The sequence below is a fragment of the Taudactylus pleione genome, unplaced genomic scaffold, assembly GCF_031769625.1.
Source record: "Taudactylus pleione unplaced genomic scaffold, aTauple2 ptg000005l, whole genome shotgun sequence".
NCBI lineage: Eukaryota > Metazoa > Chordata > Amphibia > Anura > Myobatrachidae > Taudactylus > Taudactylus pleione.
Genome location: NW_028284408.1, coordinates 16,277,386 through 16,297,049, shown reverse-complemented (window position 1 = coordinate 16,297,049; position 19,664 = coordinate 16,277,386). Strand labels below are relative to the sequence as shown.

The 19,664-nt window shown below is 42.4% G+C and overlaps 2 protein-coding genes across 2 annotated transcripts in view; one reads left to right on the top strand and one right to left on the bottom strand.

Moving 5' to 3' along the window:
- GPALPP1 (GPALPP motifs containing 1) overlaps positions 1 to 1,945 on the bottom strand; it is a 69,954-nt gene extending 68,009 nt beyond the window's left edge. The window contains exon 1 of the mRNA XM_088442655.1: positions 1,673 to 1,945. Coding sequence (XP_088298781.1) covers positions 1,673 to 1,757 — 85 coding nt within the window. The 5' untranslated portion in view covers positions 1,758 to 1,945. The remainder of the gene's footprint in view (positions 1 to 1,672) is intronic.
- A 120-nt stretch (positions 1,946 to 2,065) lies between these two features.
- Positions 2,066 to 19,664, top strand: part of NUFIP1 (nuclear FMR1 interacting protein 1) — a 59,947-nt gene continuing 42,348 nt past the window's right edge. The window contains exons 1-3 of the mRNA XM_088442546.1: positions 2,066 to 2,492; positions 10,574 to 10,647; positions 12,737 to 12,838. Of these exons, the coding sequence (XP_088298672.1) occupies positions 2,276 to 2,492; positions 10,574 to 10,647; positions 12,737 to 12,838 (393 nt within the window). The 5' untranslated portion in view covers positions 2,066 to 2,275. The remainder of the gene's footprint in view (positions 2,493 to 10,573; positions 10,648 to 12,736; positions 12,839 to 19,664) is intronic.

The window sequence follows — 19,664 nt, the reverse complement described above, 5'->3', positions numbered from 1 at the left end:
TGCCGGCAGAGGCCCTCCGCGCTACCCTCCCCCTCCGCTAACGGCACTTTACACGTAGTACACTGTAGCCGGAGGGGAAAATCACTTTCAGACATGATGGCACCACGTATGTGACCCCTCTCACCAATTATATATTAAAAAGGCGAGAGACCACCCTGCAGCACCGCACCGCAAGGGCTTAGCAGAAAGAACAGGGACAGTAATAAAGCTGACAGTTAGAAGAAAAGTTACAGGCAGCAGCGCTAGCACAGTCACATACAATGCAAAGAAATATCAATTCCTGCACTAACAGCGCTGATCACTCAACTACACAGACACAGGGCCTGGTAGGAGACAGCGCAGCATACACAGACCTGACCCAAATCGGAGGAGAGGTATGCGGGGGGACCCAGACCACGATGCTTCCGTCCAGGCTTCCAGCAGCGTTCACCATGTGTTCATAGAAGATGGCCGCCGAGGAGCAGCGCTGCCACAGGACCAGTCGGCAGCGTGCAGAGAGGGCTGTGTGCAGCGGGGGAGGCGCCGGCTGTGAGACAGGGAAGGCGCGCTCCCCTGGCATGCATTTAACCCCTGGGACGCCGCAGCGCTACCGCTCTGCTGCGGTCCACTGTCCCAGGGGGTAGTGGAAGCGCAGGTTGGTCGCCTGGCTCCACGCTGCAGCCAGTCCCTAGGGAGCCCCCTGCCTAGGGACTTAGGACCATGTGACCAGCGGGGACCCACCGCGGGACCCCGCTGCTTACCTTTGTCCCCCTTGAATCCGGCCATGGTCCGGAACATCTGGGGTCACCGCTAGCTGTGACCCCAGATGCTCACCAGCATCCCCGGATCGGTACCGGCGTTCTGGTACCGGCGGGGGTGTAGGGAAGACAGCATGGACGTCAGGACTGACTGTCCATGCTGTACATACATCCAGATGTGCAGCCACAGCTGCATAGAAGAAAGCTTCAGGGGCTCTTGTAGCCCCCACTCCGACAGGTGCACCCGAATCCGGCCGGGCACCAAACTAAACTGGGGTGCCTTGGCTTGGGGGCGGGGTATAGGAGGGGGACCTAGTGCATCCTGGGAGGTTGAAAGCTTAACTCTTTGGTGCCCGATGACTGACGTCACACCTATACCCCAAGGTATCCTGTGGATACCCTATGGACCCTGAAGTAGAAAAAGGGAGTATTTGTCCTGGTTAGGCGCTAATTAGGATGCTAACGACTAATGGACCGAAGAGGTCTCGGATAAATCTCAAATAAATACATTTATTGATAAAAAGAATAAACATACAGACAAATACTGCCTTTTTTCCACATATTCTGACCAGTTTTCACTAGGGGAAACTTTTTGTCCACACGGCTTGCTTACAATAGGGAGCGCTCAGTTTCACTTTTAAAACCTTCTTTCCATAAAAAGCAAATATACTAATGGGAGGTATTTTATGCAAAATCCACAAGTTCCATCCATACTTGGACAAGTGTATGGGCCCATCAGACTGTCTAGATACCGACAAGCATAAAGCATAGCTTTACCATATGAGCTTATACACATATATAACGGAAACAAAGCGGCGACATAATTTTTGGTAAGGATCGGTGTAAATGCTACTCAGTATAGGTCTGATGAGCCACCCTAGGCATACAGGCCACGGTCACACACAGCTGGTAATGCTGTAATGTTCCCCTCTCACCTTCCTCTGCCTCCTCCTTGTCGTTAAATTCGTTACCGCTGCGGTATCCGGGCGGCAGAGCAGGACCGATCACATCCCGGGACATCTTGAACAGTTTAGTGTATCGGTGTGACGTCACTTAAACGCGTCGGTGTTTCCGGACCACGTCTGTGACGTAGTAGAACCCTCGCTGGAAGTATGTCAAGTGCGCTACCCACATTGCTCAAACCGTTGACATCAGAGAGGCCTAATCCTAGACTATAATTCACGAACAGTGGCTGGGAGACAAGTGTTATTACTTCCACAGGTTACCACGTGACCTCGTTTGCGCTATCTCGGCGGCCATCTTTGAAGCGGGCTGCCCATCTCTTTTAGTAATAATACCTTATATTTGTAACAATATTACAGTGTTATACAGCAGTGGGGAATGCAGGTGGCATGCCTGACCATGTCCGGGCCATACGCCGCCTATAGTGTATGATGTTCTCCTGACGCGGGGTGTAATGTGTGCCCATGTCATGGCGCTAGTGTGGCTGCTAGAGGACCCCGGAAGTGAGTGCTAAACGCACGCTGTACAGAGCACGCTAGTAGTCTCACGTCAATCAGTCAGTAGCAGCTGCAGGCATGGAGCGGAGCAATCACTATCCGCCCCCAGTGCTGCGGCCACCGGTGTTTAACGTTCCCCCGGGCCCCTGCGGCCCCACCACCTGGCTAGCAGCACCCCCGGGATCTAGATTTCATGGACATTGGCCGCCAGTGCCTCATCAGAACCCCTGGTATGGGGGATGTAATCAGTGGGGGCCGCAGAACGGTCACCAGCAGTTCCCCAGCATGCAGCCAGGTGAGTGCGGAGGGGATAGCAGCATGGATGGTACACACAGTAATATGATTCTTTTAATCACTCAGCCGAGTATACTAATCTAGAGTGCTGTGCTAAGTGCAATTGTGCCCTAGTATAAGACTTATAGTAACGGTTTACATTAGTTACTCTTCTTGGTATTGTAGCTATACCGGTGCTTTTCAAATCCAGTCATCAGGACACACTAATAGTGCATGATGGTCTCCTCACAGAAACGTGAGTTAAATAATTGGGTGACTCAATTGTTTTATCACGCTCTATTTTTTGACTAAAGTGATGGGACATCGGGGGGCGATATTCAAACATTTTTGGGCGCCCATGCCCTATCGTGAATGTTGCGGCTAAACCCGTCTAAAGTTCTGGTTAGAGCGTGTGGACTTTTCACACTTTTCTGCTTGCCATCTCGAGGGTGCGAGCAGAAATTCCAGTGTCAGCGGCTATTGCACCAGAACAGAACAACCATTGGATTGTTCGGTCGGGTGCCCATTAGGCAGAGCCGCCTACGAAAACCTTTGAATTCCCTCCCCTTAGAACCACTTGTGGATATTTTAAAACAGCCAGTAAAGTATAGACCTGTGCTCCAGCAAGGATAAAGAGAAAACATGCACTGATAAGATGACCCGAGGAGTGTATTTGAGAAGCGCTGGACACTATAGGAATTATGCTAATATCATTAAATGGTAATTGTAACGTTTTCCACTGCACATTTTCCATTATGTGTCCCTAAACTTTTGGCTTAACCCTTCACTCTGCCATTCTCCCCCCTCTTCCTATGAAATAAATGCCACGCATCTAGGGACACAACAAACTGTTATAAGGGCCACCATGTACATTGTGCTGCTGCATTGTTAATGGGATTCGACTGCAGATTTTCCAAGACGTCTCCTGGCGTACTCTCAGCAACAACTGTTGAAACCCTTGACAGATTCCTTGCGCAAACATGACCTTAAATACAGATGGGGCTTCCCACTCTCTACAAGTTACCCATGCTGGCAAACATCTGTATCTCCAGTCTCCCGCAGACTTACCAGATTTCTGCTCTGCATTGGGTTTGGAGAATATCACCCTTCCAGACTGGCAGGTCTTCTCGCTTCCGATTCTTGCCCCTTCTGGTCACCCGAGGAGGGACCAATTGTAACAAGTACAACATCACAGAAAAAAGCCTAGAGGTGATGCCTCTCCACAAACGCCGGACCCTACCTGATCCATGATGAACCTACTCCTGGTTTTCTTATATATCCACTGATTTCTGTGAAACAATGTAGCAATGTTTATTATGTTGGGTCATTTATAGTTGAGATTGTAGTTCTCTAGAGTTCTTCCCGACTATTCGCAGGAATAATTATGGTTGGATCTTGCTGATCTTTTTTAGTTCTTATTTTATTTTAATTTTTTTCGGGATGCCCAAGATTTAGTTCTATGTTCCTGTGCTCATGCTTCAACTACGGGTGGTCATGATATGTGAAGCTGGTTAGTCTCTTACATATTTAAATTTTTGCTCTGTTTTGTCTTTTTTGTTTCTTGCTATTTTCTCATACAGGTATTATAGTTACTCTGGAGTCATATAGTATTGTTTATTATCACTTTATTATTATTTTTTTTCTTGTATTATTTGCATGATGGCATGGTTGCTACCCCCCTGTGAGCCCCCTACCGCTTAATTTTTCCCGTGACACTGGTACCCCGGTGGTTCAATTTTCTGTCCGGTAGCGGTATTTCAATATTTACAATGCTTTTTGTTATATTATGGTAATTTTTCTATTTTTGTCTTTCCCCCTTTTCTCTCGTTCTCCTTCCCTTTTCCCCTCCACTTTTTGTTCTCATTTTCCTCATTGCTCCTCCAGTTTTGGTGTAAATTGTTCTGTCTATTCCCCGTATTTATGGGCACTTCACTCTGTATAGTGTCTATTAATGCTAGGGGGTTGAACGTCCCAGAGAAAAGGGCTCAGGCTCTCCGCTCTTTCAATGCTGATGGGGCAGACGCTGTTTTAGTCCAAGAAACCAATTTCCGTCACTTCGCCACTACACCACAGTTAAGTAAAAAATTTTACCCCACCGATTATTATTGTAATTATTCCCAATCGAAATCCAAGGGTGTTGTTATCTTATTTGCTAAAAGTCTGTCTGTTTTGAACCCTGAAGTCCATAACTTGGAGGAGGGGAGATGTCTGCTTATTAAATGCTCCATTTTTAACCATCTTTTCACAATTGTTAATATTTATGCCCCAAATCAAGGTGAAACGATTTTTTTTTTTTTTTTATAGAGGGTTCTGGATAAAATTGATAATCTCCAACAGGGAACCCTGGTGGTAGGTAGGGACTTCAATTGGACCTTGGACTACCTTCAGGACACCTCCTCAGGTTCTTCAACGATCCCCTGCCGTTCGCCGAGACGGGTGAAACGTTTGCTTCATACTTATCAGCTGTCCGATGTATGGCGTATATTTCACACCACGGAGAGAGATAACTATTACTCTAGTCCCCAAAAGTCATATTCCAGGATAGACTATATATTGCTAGGTCATAGACACCTTCACCTGGTCCAGGCAACTTCTATAGGAGTAGCAACTTCGTCTGATCATGCTCCTGTTAGCGTAGACCTGTCACTTGGGTTTTCTGTTCCTACATGTAGATCCTGGCGTTTTAATGAGTCCCTATTGTCTGACCCTTTCTGTAAATCTCATGTGGCGGAGGCTATTGATGTCTACCTAGACTGTAATGTTACTCCTGATGTCTCGAGCCTAAACAAAACTTCTTCTGCAGTTTATGTTGACCTACTCAAGGCATGAACAACATTAAATAAGCTCCTTTTGGATAAAGTTAAACACTCAGTACGGACTACGGCATTTCCTAAATATCGGTGGGGTAACAAACCCGGCAAAATGCTGGCCAGAACTCTGCGGGCTCAAAGAGCTCGTTCTTTTATCCCCTCTATTAAAGATGAGATGGGTTGGGTTTTCCACTACACCTGTAAGATTGCAGAAACATTCTGCTCTTATTATTCCTCATTGTATAATCTTCCTCCCCTCCCCCCTGGCCTACCCTGATACTCGGAATCAGCAAGATATTGAGGCTTACCTTTCTAGAATCTAGTTCCCTATACTTGCTGACCTTGCAAGTGAAGACTTAGAAAAGGCTTTCACTCTACCTGAATTGGAGGAGGCAATTAAATCTACCCCCTCTGGGAAAAGTCCGGGCCTAGATGGTTTTGCTATCAATTATTATAAGGCCTTCAGGGATAAAATAGCACCTTTACTTTTGGAGGCCTTCAACACTCTCGCCTGAGACCCCTTTCTCCCGTCAATCCCTAGAGGCTCACATAACGGTTATTCCCAAAGATGGCAAGGACCCCCTCCCTTTCTTCCAACAACCGCCCAATCTCCCTTCTCAATGTCGATGTTAAATTGTTTGCTAAGCTCCTTGCCAATAGATTGAAATTTTTTTTTACCTTCTCTTATTCATAACAACCAAGTAGTGTTTTTGTTCTGAGACGCGAAGCTAGGGACAATACCTCCAAAATTATAGCGCTCATTCACCATATTTCATCTACGGATGCCTCAGCTATTTACAGATGCTGAGAAGGCTTTTGACAGGATAGATTGGATTTTATACAGTGGGGAATACAAACTAACTCTTTTCGCTGATGACTTATTGGCCACGATTACGAATCCTGTTGTCTCGTTACCAAACCTAGTAGAAGAATTTAAGATTTTTGGAGGCCTCTCTAATTTTAAGGTTAACTATAAGTCAGTTGCCTTTAATATTACAGCGCCTCCTCAGATGGTAGAAGGCCTTAAATCAGCGTTTCCCTTTACCTGGCATGCTTCTCAAGTGAAATATCTAGGTATCACTAGGGACCTTTCCTGCTTGTTCGAGACCAATTTCTCTCCCCTTTTAGATAAAATATGTTCTGATCTACAGTTGTGGTAGTCCAGGCCCTTTTCGTGGTTTGGGAGACACGGGGTTCTCAAAATGAATTATCTCACCAAGATTTTATACCTACTGCAGACCCTACCTATTAAGCTGCCTTCCAGATGGTTTCTGGAGGTCCAGGCGCTGATTAGAGAATTTGTTTGTGGAGGTGGTAGACCTCGGTTGAAGTTAGACATCCTGTTCCGTCATAAAGACAGAGAGGGGCTACGTCTCCCTAATATTCGAGGTTACTACCAGGCCAGTCTCCTCCATAGAATTCTAGAATGGTACAGGACAGACACCACAAATCAATGGGTGCAAATTGAAAACCAGGTGTTAGAGATTCCTATATCAATAGCACCATGGCTTCCCTCCCTCCCCAGTTCCTCTCATCCTACTATTGGACCCACTTTAAATTGTTGGAAAACGCTAAGAAGTAACCCCTCGATATCATCACTTCATTCTTCATTCATGTAATTTCTCTTTAATGAACAATTCCCCACGGGTATGGATAGTAAAGCTTTTCATTCCTTGTTTGAATTAAGACTTTTTAGAATCGGACAGCTGATGAGTGGGGGTGGTTTTTACGCCCTTTGAAGAAGTATGGGAGAAATGGAACCTCCCATTACGGGAACATTGGCGCTATCTTCAGGTGCATATAGGAAAGGTTCCTGGACTGCACACCCTAAATATATATAATGGGAGGTGCTACCTGATTAGACTAATTGCAGGCACAGAAACAGACAAATCTCAGGTGTCCAAATAATTGATAATATATAAATGCAATATAATTTTGCAATCAATAGAGGTTTTTAGCATAATCTTGGCCAAGGTTATGGGCCTACCCACCATATCCAGGTAACCTCTTTAGGGTAGGTCCCTAACATACTAGGGCAGGACCCCCCTAAACTAGCCCAGGTAAGCTGCCCCAGGGCACCGCCATCATAAGAAAAGTGCAGTGTAAAAGAGATAGTTAAGAGCAGCCACAGCTGCATATAGAGAATGAAAATAAAAAGGTGAAGTACATGTATAATAAACAGTGAAGGGTTAAAATGTGTTATAAAAGAAAAATGTGTTATAATGCGGTGCCCTGAGACAGATCAACCAAAGCAATCCAGGGGGACCCATGCCCCAAAAATGAACCAAAGTTGCACTACAGTATATAACTTGTAGGACTTACCTAGAATTGTGCCTAATACTAGTGTGCATTAACATTACCAGACTCCATGCTTTTAAACCAATAAGGAAGGGGTGCTAATCCAGGCTGAGGGCGTCTCCTTTCCCTCAGGTGTGCAATAAAGCACATTAAATGGAGTATATAGGAAAGGTTCCTGGACTGCACACCCTAAATATATATAATGGGAGGTGCTACCTGATGAGACTAATTGCAGGCACAGAACACAAATCTCAGTTGCACAACTCCAAATAATTGATAATATATAAATGCAATATAATTTTGCAATCAATAGAGGTTTTTAGCATAATCTTGGCCAAGGTTATGGGCCTACCCACCATATCCAGGTAACCTCTTTAGGGTAGGTCCCTAACATACTAAGGCTCAAATCCAGAGCGCAGGACACCCCCAAACTAGCCCAGCCAATCCACCCCAAAGCACCGCTCTAATAAGAAAAGTGAAGTGTTAAGAGCAGCCGCTGGCCGCATATAAAGCATAAAAATAAAAAAGTGAAATACATATATATAAAGGAAACAGACAGTGAAGTATTAAAATGTGTTAAAGGAAAATGTGTTATACTGCGGTGCCCTGAAGCAGATCAGCAAAGCAATCTAGGGGGACCCACACCCCAAAAATGAACCAAAGCTGCACTAAGCTGTATTTTTATTTCATTCTGTCAAAATATAAGAAATCTCTATTATGCCATTTGAAAAATGCAGCTAAAGCAGTTATCCCAGTAAGATGGCGCTCCTCTTCTCCTCCAACGGTGATAGATTGGTTTAATAGGATAGATTTCTATATGGACATGGATGATATACTGACTTCTGCTGACAGAGGTTATGAGCCCTTTAGAGACCCCTGGATTTGTTGGATAGACTTTAAGGACTCTGCGACCTTTAAAAGATATTCTTTCCTGCTGTCTCTCCCAGATTTTCTGGGTTTGTTTTCAATTTTGCTAGATTATGGCCGCTAGTAGTTGCTACCTCGGGTGTTCTGTAATTTTACCCTACGTCTATTTTAGTTTTAATCGGTTTTGGTAAACGTGAGTTTGCATCACTGGATCGAAAGTGAGTACTTATCCCCCCCCTCTTTTTATTCCCCTCTACTTTCTTCCACCTCTTTTTTTTTCCCTGATGTCTTTTTATTCTTATTTTAACATTATGTTGTAGACTATTACTATTTTTGTATTAGCAGATTTATTTTTTTTTTGCGACTCATTAGCCAGTGATGATAGATAATAGTTATATGCTTTTTCCACTGGTTTTGTAAAATGAGCTGTTTTTTTTTTTTTTTTTTTTTTTTTTTTTTTTAGTAGTCCTGCTACTGTTTTTGAATGTATGTATTTTTGTATCCATAAAAATACGATTTGCAAACATAATGGTATGCCATCACCATGTCTCCATAATGTCGACAGCAGAAGGTTGACATTGATGATTTCGAGATGATAAATAGCGTCCCGTTTTTAGTGGGGCCCCGCGCCCTGCCCGATTTTAAAAGGGCAGAATGCACCCTTCCCTTTTGCGGTGCAGCGATCACCGCAGGTGAATAGATAACGTGCGCACAGCATCTATTCACAGAGAGGGGAGAGCTTTGGGGGCAGCCCGGCATGTCTGTAACTGCCGGACGCTCCCCCAAGAGTGATGAAAAAGGGGTGCATCTTAGACATGCCCCCTTTCCTCGTGGCCATGCCCCCTTTTCGGATGCACGCACGCTAGAGTGCCCTCTTCACAGTCTGGCACTCTTCCCCCACACCGGACCTAGAGTGAAGACTAATTAAAATGTTGCCACCTTTAAAATGTCAACATTGACAGAATACTGACATTGGAAATGTCGACATATCTGTTAGTGTTATGGTTAGGTACATAATTTACATGAGACTTTCGACATTTCAACAATGTCGACATGCTGCACATGTCAACATTACAACTATCTTGACATAATGATTGTCTAGAAAACATAACACCCTTCTTAACAATGTAAAGTATATTAATGTACAATATATATAATAGTAAAATGTTAATTTGTGCGCAAGATTATTAAAAAAAAAAAAAAAAAAAAAGTTAATCACACAGTGGGTTTGTGTATCAGGATCCTACCTTACTGTTAAGATAACCCATGTTCTGTGTGCTGACTGATTAAGAATCGGGTCATCAGGGATGTTTCTAGGGATACTGGTGACCCCATGTCACTCCAATCAAACAATATATCGAATAGTGTGTACCCAGCTTAAAACTGTCAATAAATGTCTTGCAATTGTATATCCTCCACTGATGCACTTCATGTATAATTATGCTCTTTTGTAGTGTAGCCAACAGCTATCGAGATACGGGGTTAAAGATGGCAGTACAGTCTATGCATACAGTATGTTGTGTATTGGCCTTTACAAGTTTATCATTACGTATGTGTGCTTCAAAATGAATGTGAGATAGATGTTAAAAATTCCAGTATTTACCCTTATTTGAGTATAAATGTATAGGTACAGAATTGTGAAACCGGGGTATGTGATTCTATTGGGTAGGAGCTTTATAAAATGCAGTTGCACAAATGGTACAATTATTAGTTTTCCATCTAGAAGTATATTCCAGCAATATATAATATAATTGTTCAGCCTAGTAGCAACACCTAATATTAATTAACTGATGAAACTTGCTGTGTTTATGGATTCGGTATCCAGGTTACAAGCCCATTTTATTTCTTTTCGGCAGCATATGCATGTTGTATGTCAAACACTTGCTGTTTTACTGATGACAAAACTACAGTATCCAAGATATTTGTGGATTAAAATGTCGTCTAAATTACCTAAACAAGTTTAATGAGAAATGCCATGGGGCTCATAACACTTCTATGTCAGGGTTCTTACTGTGCTCTGAAAATGATTGCATTACTATGGAAACAGTGAGGGGAGTCTATAAAGAAACTATTGTTACCATTAGGCATCTAATGTAATGTAACACCATTAACGTACTTCCAATTTCAGGTGGGCCTAGGTATTACATTCATGGTCATCACATGCAGGAAGGAAATGGTTGTCGTGGGAACAGAGGACCGAAGGTATAGCATACTGTAGTAAGATACTAGATAAACAAACCATGCCTGTATTGTAACACACCACTGAGGGCTCGATTTGTAAATAAAACTTTCTTCTCAACGTTCATTTTAACATGGCTTTGCACCATTTTGTTGCAATATTTAACATTTTTATCAGTTTGCTTATATACATTCCCCACGTGTGTGAAGAAAAGCAAAATCCATCTTCTGTTGCAAAGCACCACGATGTACTGTATGTGGATTGTTATCAATCCAATGTTTTTGCAACGCTTTCCTGTATTTAGATGGCGCATGCCCAACAGCTCAGAGGTAACTGGTCTCCTCTGATGCAGGACTTGTCAGCAGGCGCCTGGTTCTGCACATTAGCCAGAGTGAGTAAGGGTTTAGGGGGTTAATATAGAATGATGATGAATGGTTATTGAATGATGACATTCAAAGGGAGGTTTAATCACTAACAGAGGATTAATGATTAATAAAAATCATCTTTAAGGGTATAATAAAGTATGATGCCAATATAAGACCATGGGCAACAATAGCCATAACCCCCCCATATGTCACACATTCTCGGTCTATCAACCATAGCCACTGACCTGATCCTTGGGAGTCAACAGTTACGGGTGTCCCACTTTCAACCCAAGCAGCTGTCCCCCCTATCCTTCGCTCCGAGAAGCCTGGCATGTCAGACTGAACAGATCAGATGTATCCCTCCACTTCCTCCTACATTCACAGTGGTGTGAAAAAGTTTTTGCCCCCTTCCTGATCACTTCTATTTTTGCATATTTGACACATTTCATTGTTTCAGATCTTCAAAATAATTTAATATAAGACAGACAACCTGAGTAAACACAAAATACAGTTTTTAAATGGTCATTTCATTTATTGAAGGAAAAAGCTCCAACTGGCCCTGTGTGAAATAGTAATTGCTCCCTTAGTTACTAATTCAACCAATGAACCAAATTGAATTAATAATTTGGTTAATTAGACTAGACACAATCAGGCTTGGTTACTGCTAGCCCTGTTTCTCCTATCTGTGATCCGAGGCTCCAGCACTATTGGGTTATGCAGCAAGACAATCACCTGAAGCACAAGGGCAAGTTCACTCTGGCTCAAAAGAAACAATTTAAGGTTTTGGACTGGCCTAGTCAAAGTCCTGACTTGCATTCAATTGAGATGCTGTGGCAGAGCCTTACATGGGAATGCTCAAACCCTCCAATGTGGCTGAATCAAAGCAATTTTGCTAGGAAGAGCGACCCAAAATTTCTTCACAGCGATGTGAAAGACTGATCTTCTGTTATCGGAAGTGCTTGGATGCAGTGGTTGCTGCTAAATGTGGCACAACCAGTTATTAAGTTTAGAGGGCAGTTCACTTTTCATATGGGTAATGTAGGAGTTGGATAACTTTTTCCCTTAAATAAAATAATGAAATGTATTTTGTGTTGACTTAGGTTCTCTTTGGTCTTAAGGTGCGTACATACGGTATGAGATCTATTAACGATATCGTTCAACGATATATCACTCATTTTTATGCAGTGAACGATTAACGATACGCGTTCCTGCATGAACGCTAACGATATCTATGATTGTACATACATGCAGGCCAATCTGGACAATATAGTCAACCTTGCCTGTGGCAGGATGACTTCACTGAAATATATCTTTCAAGTCGTTGGTGGTACAGATCATTCCGTGTGTACCCAGCGTTAGATTTCAATTTTATTTGAAGATCTGAAACAATTAAGTGTGGCAAATATGCAAAAATAGAAGAAATCGGGAAGGCAGCAAAAATGTTTCCGTCCCGACAGGTGGCTTTCCTCATACTGTGTATGTGACAATTTAATTATCCCAAATCAGGGGATCTCGGCAAAAATCAGTTTTCTCCGCAGTAACCCGCTCCCCGAATAGCAAAAATGCTGTGAATAGCTGCTTTTTTTATAGTATCACTTATAACCTTTCCACCATGGTTTTCTGTTGATGATCATAGTATTGGAGTTGTAGCTGAAACTATCATTTTATCTGGAAAGTAACTTGTGCATTCTCATTCCCTGTTTAAAATGTATTTTTATTTCATTCTGTTTTCATTTTATTCCATCAGAGAAAAAGGAAAGAGCCCATTTATAACCACTTTTGTGACACCTGTGACAGAGGTTTTCAGAACCAGGAAAAATATGATGAACATGTTTCACAACATGTCAAGGTAAGGCCAAAATGTCACAGATTGGGACAGATTCGTGTAGCTGTGAGCAGGCGGGATGTGTCTCAGAACAGATTTCTGTTTGCAGCCTATGGAGGTGCAAGCATCAATTAGCCTACCGTAGCTGCTCTTAGTCAGATTTAGACATGAAAATCATTCTATGTACAGGGTTAGTTGCCATCCTATAACTAGCACAATTGGATCTCCCGTTACTACAGTGACTACTGGATATAATGACTTAATTCTTTCATTTGTAATGTACCTGCCTTTTACTAAATGCAATATCGAGCAAGTATTGGGTAATTGTCAGCATGTATGGCCTCAAAAAGATGACAATCCAGTGAAGCTTTACTTACGTTGGTAAATGTGTGTGGTCATTCTCTGACTGCACAAACTGCCCTTGTATAGCTGTGAGACCTGAGCTCCAGTACAAGAAGGCTGAGTGATGCCCGATTTGGACAATCAGGTGTTACAATATTGGACAAAAATGTTGCAGTTTTGGCATAAAATTAAATGTATCCCTGTAGAGGCAATAACTCCTGAAATTATAAGGATACAATGCAAATCTAATATGAATGGTTACAAATGGGCCCATTTATCACAATCACCTGATGGCAAAGATTTTCTGGCATCGCTTCTTGCGGCCATAGAAATATATTTTCTGGATAGTTTATCATTGAAATGACTTAGGGCACAATTCTATTCAGCACGATGTAAATCGCTCCGGGAGTGAGCTCCCGAAGCTATTCAATACACCGTGCTGCCAAGTCCGACTAATGATTTCTTCTCTCCTCCCTCCGGGGATGAGAGAAGAAATCCGACAAAAGTCCCGGCGCGAGGCTGTTTTCTGCCCTTCGCGCCGGCAAGTTAGGTCGGGGAATGCCCGTTATCGGGCCTAAACACCCTGTTTAAGGCGTGATAACGAGCCTTCCCAGACCTAACATCGCAATTAATTGAATAGCTCCGGGAGCTATCTCCCGGCGCTATTTACATCGCGCTGTTTGGTAGCTAACCAACGTTGAGCTCCCTGGCAATACTGACAGTATTGCCAGGGCAAGCTATTGGGGTCCCTTCTGTGTATGCATTACCATGAATTGCCTGATCACACTGCTTGTGCAGTGTGGAAGTGTTACCAGTACTGCCAGAGATACTCGGTGATAGAAGCTGCTGGTGGTAGCCTTTTATAAATCCAGTCATTTCCATGCACTGTTCCATCCTTTTTTTGATTCAGGCACTTTTCACTGAAAAAGGTTAACATTTAGAAGGTCGACTGGTTCTGAGTGTCAGCAGTGAAAATGTCGACATGGTCATGACATGTATTTAGGTTGACAGGGTTAAATGGTTGAGTGCCAAAGGTTGACACACTTTTTTTTGTTATTTTAGCCTGAACCAGTGGTCTCCAACGTTAGTTGAGGTGTGAGCTACTTTAGAAAAATTAAACCTCCTGAAAAGCTACTAAAATTGTAAAAAAAAATAAAAAATTCTGGCTAATAACTGAACAATTGGAGATCATTTAATGAAGAAAAAAAAACTTTCATAGAAAATAAAAATGCGTTTAATTATTACAGTGATACTGTTGTAGTTTGTAAATATCATTTAAGCACAGGCACATTTCACTGTTAATTACTGGCTCCAAGGAGGTACGTGCAGTAGTGGAGCAAAAGATATGGGCAGGGCTGGACGGGAGTCACTCACTCCGCCGTAGTGTAGACGCCATGGGTGGAACCACGGGGAAGCACGTCAGGTGATTGCTGCAGCCTCTACATCCGTCACCTGATATGCTTCCCTGTGGCTCCACCCATGGCGTTGATGCCTCAGGGGAGCACACTTCAGAGGTCACTTCTTCCTAGTTGACTTGGCAGTACTGCAGCTAGGTGAGCTATCAAAATTAAGACCGCGAGCTACAAGTTGGAGACCACTGGCCTAAACCTAAGTCTAACCCTAGTGATCATGAAAAACCACGTGTCGACGGGTTAGTGTTAACATGTTGGATGCCGACCGTTTAACCCTGTCGATTTAAATGCATGTCTACCGTTTTATTTGTCGACCAGTATCCATTATTAGACCATATATACACAAAAAGCCTGTGATCAGAAATGAGCACAAAATATATAGAAATATCACATTTTAAGAATTTGTCTATAAAGAAAGTGAAAACCTTCCGATCTGCCAGAAAGACAAGGAGAGAAAAAAAGATTATTTAGTTACAAAACTCTGGTAATTGTAAACATTACAGAGTGTTCTCACTTTCATTAAAAGTTGTAAAATAAATGATGATGTGCAAACTAGTGAACACGAACTGCTGGCAGATTATAAATTAGACTAATAATAAAACATTTCCTGTATTTATAACTTCAGTAATTGCCTAGTTTACAGACCAACAAAAGTACAATGTGAAACAGAATTTTATAAGTGTCTATGTACTAAGCTTTGGCGAGAGATAAAGATGTTGATAAAATACAAACAAATCAGCTCCTTTCATTTTTCAAACACAGCCTGTAAAGTGACAATTAGGAGCTGATTGGTTGGTACTTTATCTCCATTCACTTTCTTTCTCTCCTAGGCAGTACGGATAACAATTTCTGGGTGCTAGTGGGTTCACTCAGTTATGTCTATTAGCACTTACAGGGGAATTCAATATGGGTGCGAAAACTCAGTTTTTGCGTTAATATCGCAGCTATGACGTCATTATTGCAGGTTTCAGTTTTACACCGTATTCAATTTCGAAAAGTCGAAGTCTTTGATAAAAAACGGGGATACCTTTTCACCATTTGAATAGGTGTCGAAAAAAAGTGCAGAATTGTGGTTTAGGGGTGCAGGCTTAAAAAAAAAAAATAGCCTGCACCCCTGGGACTGACATTTAAAAAAGAACTGTGTCAAAAAAACAAAAAAAAAAAAAACAGGGACATCCCAAAAAATTTATTTAAAAACTGGGGTGAAAAAAAAAAAATGGGAAAAATTGTTTAACAATAGGGAAATAGGTTCAGGGCTATTCTGCAAGTATGCGGCAGATGTTTTCTAGAATAGAATTATAGCGGCAGGTGCACAATTGCAAAATTTTTTAAAACTTACTTTAGGGACATCAAAATATGCTAGTACCCATTTTCATGTACCCCAAATTTGATGGGACCTCTTAAAAAAAACGAAAAAAATAACCTAAGTGCTCTTCTGCATCACTTCTTCAATGTCGGGAAAAAAGCACCTGCCGCAGCTGTTTAAATCCCCGACTTTCATTTGCAGGCTAAAATGGGGGGACCCATAGTGATCCCCCATGTTTTTACAACTTTAGGGGGGTCCTACAATTTTTTTAAGGAAAATTTCGTAACTTTACGCAAATCCCACTTCGCAGGCTTCCGTTTTGGTAGGTTTCATATTGAATACGGGGATAAGCGGGCGCGCGCCCGATACTCATAGAGGGGTATTCAATATGAAACGTAAACTTCGCTGTCGAAGTTTAGGTTTCATATCGGAGCTTTTAACTGGGATAAAGTATCGGACGCGCGCCCGCTTATCCCCGTATTCAATATGAAACCTACCAAAACGGGAGCCTGCGAAGTGGGATTTGTGTTAAATTACGAAATTTTCCTTAAAATAATTGTAGGACCCCCCTAAAGCTGTAAAAACATGGGGGATCACTATGGGTACCCCCGTTTTAGCCTGCAGATGAAAGTCGGGGATTTAAATAGCTGCTGCAGGTGTTTTTTTCCCGACATTGAAGAAGTGATGCAGAAGAGCACTTAGGTTTTTTTTTTTTTTCGTCTTTTTAAGTGGTGCCATCAAATTTGGGGTACATGAAAATGGGTACCAGCATATTTTTATGTCCCTAAAGTAATTTTTTTAAAATTCTGCAACTGTGCACCTGCCGCTATCAATCTATTCTAGAATACACCTGCCGCATACTTGCAGAATAGCCCTGAACCTATTTCCCTATTGTTAAACAATTTTTTCCCATTTTTTTCTTTTTTCACCCCAATTTTTAAATTTTTTGGGGTGTCCCTATTTTTTTTTTTATAGCTATTTTTAAAATGTCATTCCCAGGGGTGCAGGCTATATATATTTTTTTTTAAGCCTGCACCCCTAAACCTTAATTCTGCACTTTTTTTTCACCACCTATTCAGTGGTGAAAAGTTATCCCCGTTTTTTTTTTTCAAAGACTTTTCAAACCTGCGAAAAGTCTCTGAAATTGAATGCAGTGTAAAACTAAAACCTGCGATAATGACGTCATAGGTGCGATATTAACGCAAAAAATGGACTTATCGCTCCATATTGAATTCCCCTATTAAAGGTAAATTTACTGAAGTGAGTTTTTAGAAGTGGAGATTTTGCCTGCTAGAATCTGATTGGTTGCTATGGGCAACATCTCCACTTCTAAAAACTGTCACTTTAGTAAATTTACCCCTTAGGAGCTTTACTGCTTCCAAACTTTGCAGCTGTAAATTTCTCCTTCATCCACTAGGGGACACTGGAGGCTTCCTGACAGTGGGTATAGATGTGTGCTAACCGGGACCTTGCACTTTAAATTTAGAAAGTGTGACTGGCTCCCCCCCCTCTGCAACCCTCTACAAGCCAGTCTTAGTATTGTGCCCAAGGGAGCTGGTCATACTTGGGGCTTCTCCTCAGGGCATAGTTTAGTTTAACAGATAGGTAAAGAAGATGCTGAATCAAGCATTGAGGACATGACGGGCAGCTGGCTGCGACGATGGAGCTGTCGGGGCTACCCTATTGCAGCTGCTTGTGTCTCATGCACGGGTCCTTGGCTATAGAGGCAACTGTCTCTGGTGTAGTACCAGGACACGTTGCGGTCCCCCTTTAGCCTCACTGCTACCAGCAGCCTCGGCAGTTACTGTGAGTATTATCCTGGCTCCCCGAATAGCGGGGTTGCCAGGCAAAAACAAGGCGGTGTATACTAGCAGCTGCAGTCCGCGGGTGCCATATACAGTATTTAAAACGGGCGCCATAAAGGAGGGGGGGTCCTAATGGTGAGGTCTGCTCGTTGCTCCCAGCAAGTGCCTTTTGGGTGCCTAGAGGACCGCATTTGGGAACCTCTTATGTAGGTATTGTATCAGCATGAAGCATCAGGATTAATCCAAGGTAGGCTATGTGTGCACCTGCAACCTCTGTTACATTACCTTCTGCCTTAAACACTTTAAAGCTGGGTACATATCAGACGATGTGTACCCAGCCTGACGTCTCGGGCGACTGGACCCAGTATGCAGCAAGTGCGTACACAGATGCCGATGCTGGGTCCGACGGGGGTAGGGAGGATGTGGCTAACGACCCGCAGGGGAGCGCATGAATCATGGGTACACACTAGACCAGGAGTCTTCAACCTTTGGCCCTCCAGTTGCTGTGGAACTACACATCCCAGCATGCCCGTTTCGATATAACTGCATGCTAAAACTGTGGCAGGGCATTCTGGGATCTGTAGTTCCACAGCAGCTGGAGGGCCAAAGGTTGAAGACCCATGCACTAGACGATGTACCCGATATGTCGCTCCGATACACTGGATAGGATGACATATCGTCTATGGTGTACCCAGCTTTAGATCGTAGACTGCAAAGAGAAGTTAGCAGTTTCAAAACACAGTTCAGCTGGAGGATGTGCCTTAAGATTAAACAGAGTATAATACTGCCCTTTCAAAGACTGATATGGGTTTTGGCTCCTTCAGATGGACATTGTTATTTAACACTCTACATATGCTATATTAGTATTCAGCTTCTGACCATAAACTCATGTGAACATCTGTTATTTTTCATTTTGAGCTATTCTATTATTACTATTTATAATAGAATTATTAAATTATTACTGTACAGTACATAATTTTCCTTTCTGCAACATTTATTGCTTTTATTCTTTTTATTCACAATGCTGCAATAGTTATATAATTTGAACAGTTTTGTGACATTTATTATTTCGCATAATAATTTATTACACTCATACATTAATCTAGGGGTTATTTCATTGGGATGTAGTTACCATCCCAGTACCAGAATTCTGACCACAGGCATCCCGATGGTAAGTGTTAGGGATAAGCACTAGTGGGAGGGTTAGGATATGGGTAGGGGGGGGGGGGAAGGGGTTAGGGCTCTTACCTAGTTGGGTCGAGATTCTGACTGTCAGGATGTCACTGTCTGTATTCTGACCCCTGTCATCCCGACCACCAGGATCCCGTATCCAAACCGTCTCATTTGCGCCCACACAGATGCACTACCTACTGTACATCACCCTCATTTTTAGTTTAGTCTAGTGGCCGGGAAAGGACCACCAGTGTCTGTGGCTGCAGGGAGTCAACCATACACATAGACATAACATCCATCGAAGTTTATTTGGGGTATTCAATATGGGTGCGAAAACATCGTTTTTTGCGTTAATATCACTTGTTTTAGTTTTACACCGTATTCAATTTCAAAGACTTATCGCAGTTTTGAAAAGTCTTTGATAAAAAACGGTGATAACTTTTCACTATTGAATAGCTGTCGAAAAAAAGTGCAGAATGGGGGTTTAGGGGTGCAGGCTTAAAAAAAATAGCCTGCACCCCTGAGATTGACATTTAAAAAAGAACTGTGTCAAAAAAAGTAAAAAAAAAAAAATAGGGACACCCCAAAAAATTGATATAAAAATTGGGGTGCAAAAAAAAAAAAAAGGGAAAAAATTGTTTAACAATAGGGAAATAGGTTCAGGGCTATTCTGCATGTATACGGCAGGTGTATTCTAGAATAGAATTATAGCGGCAGGTGTATTCTAGAATAGAATTATAGCGACAGGTGCACAAATGCAGAACTTTTAAAAACTTACTTTAGGGACATCAAAATATGCTAGTACCCATTTT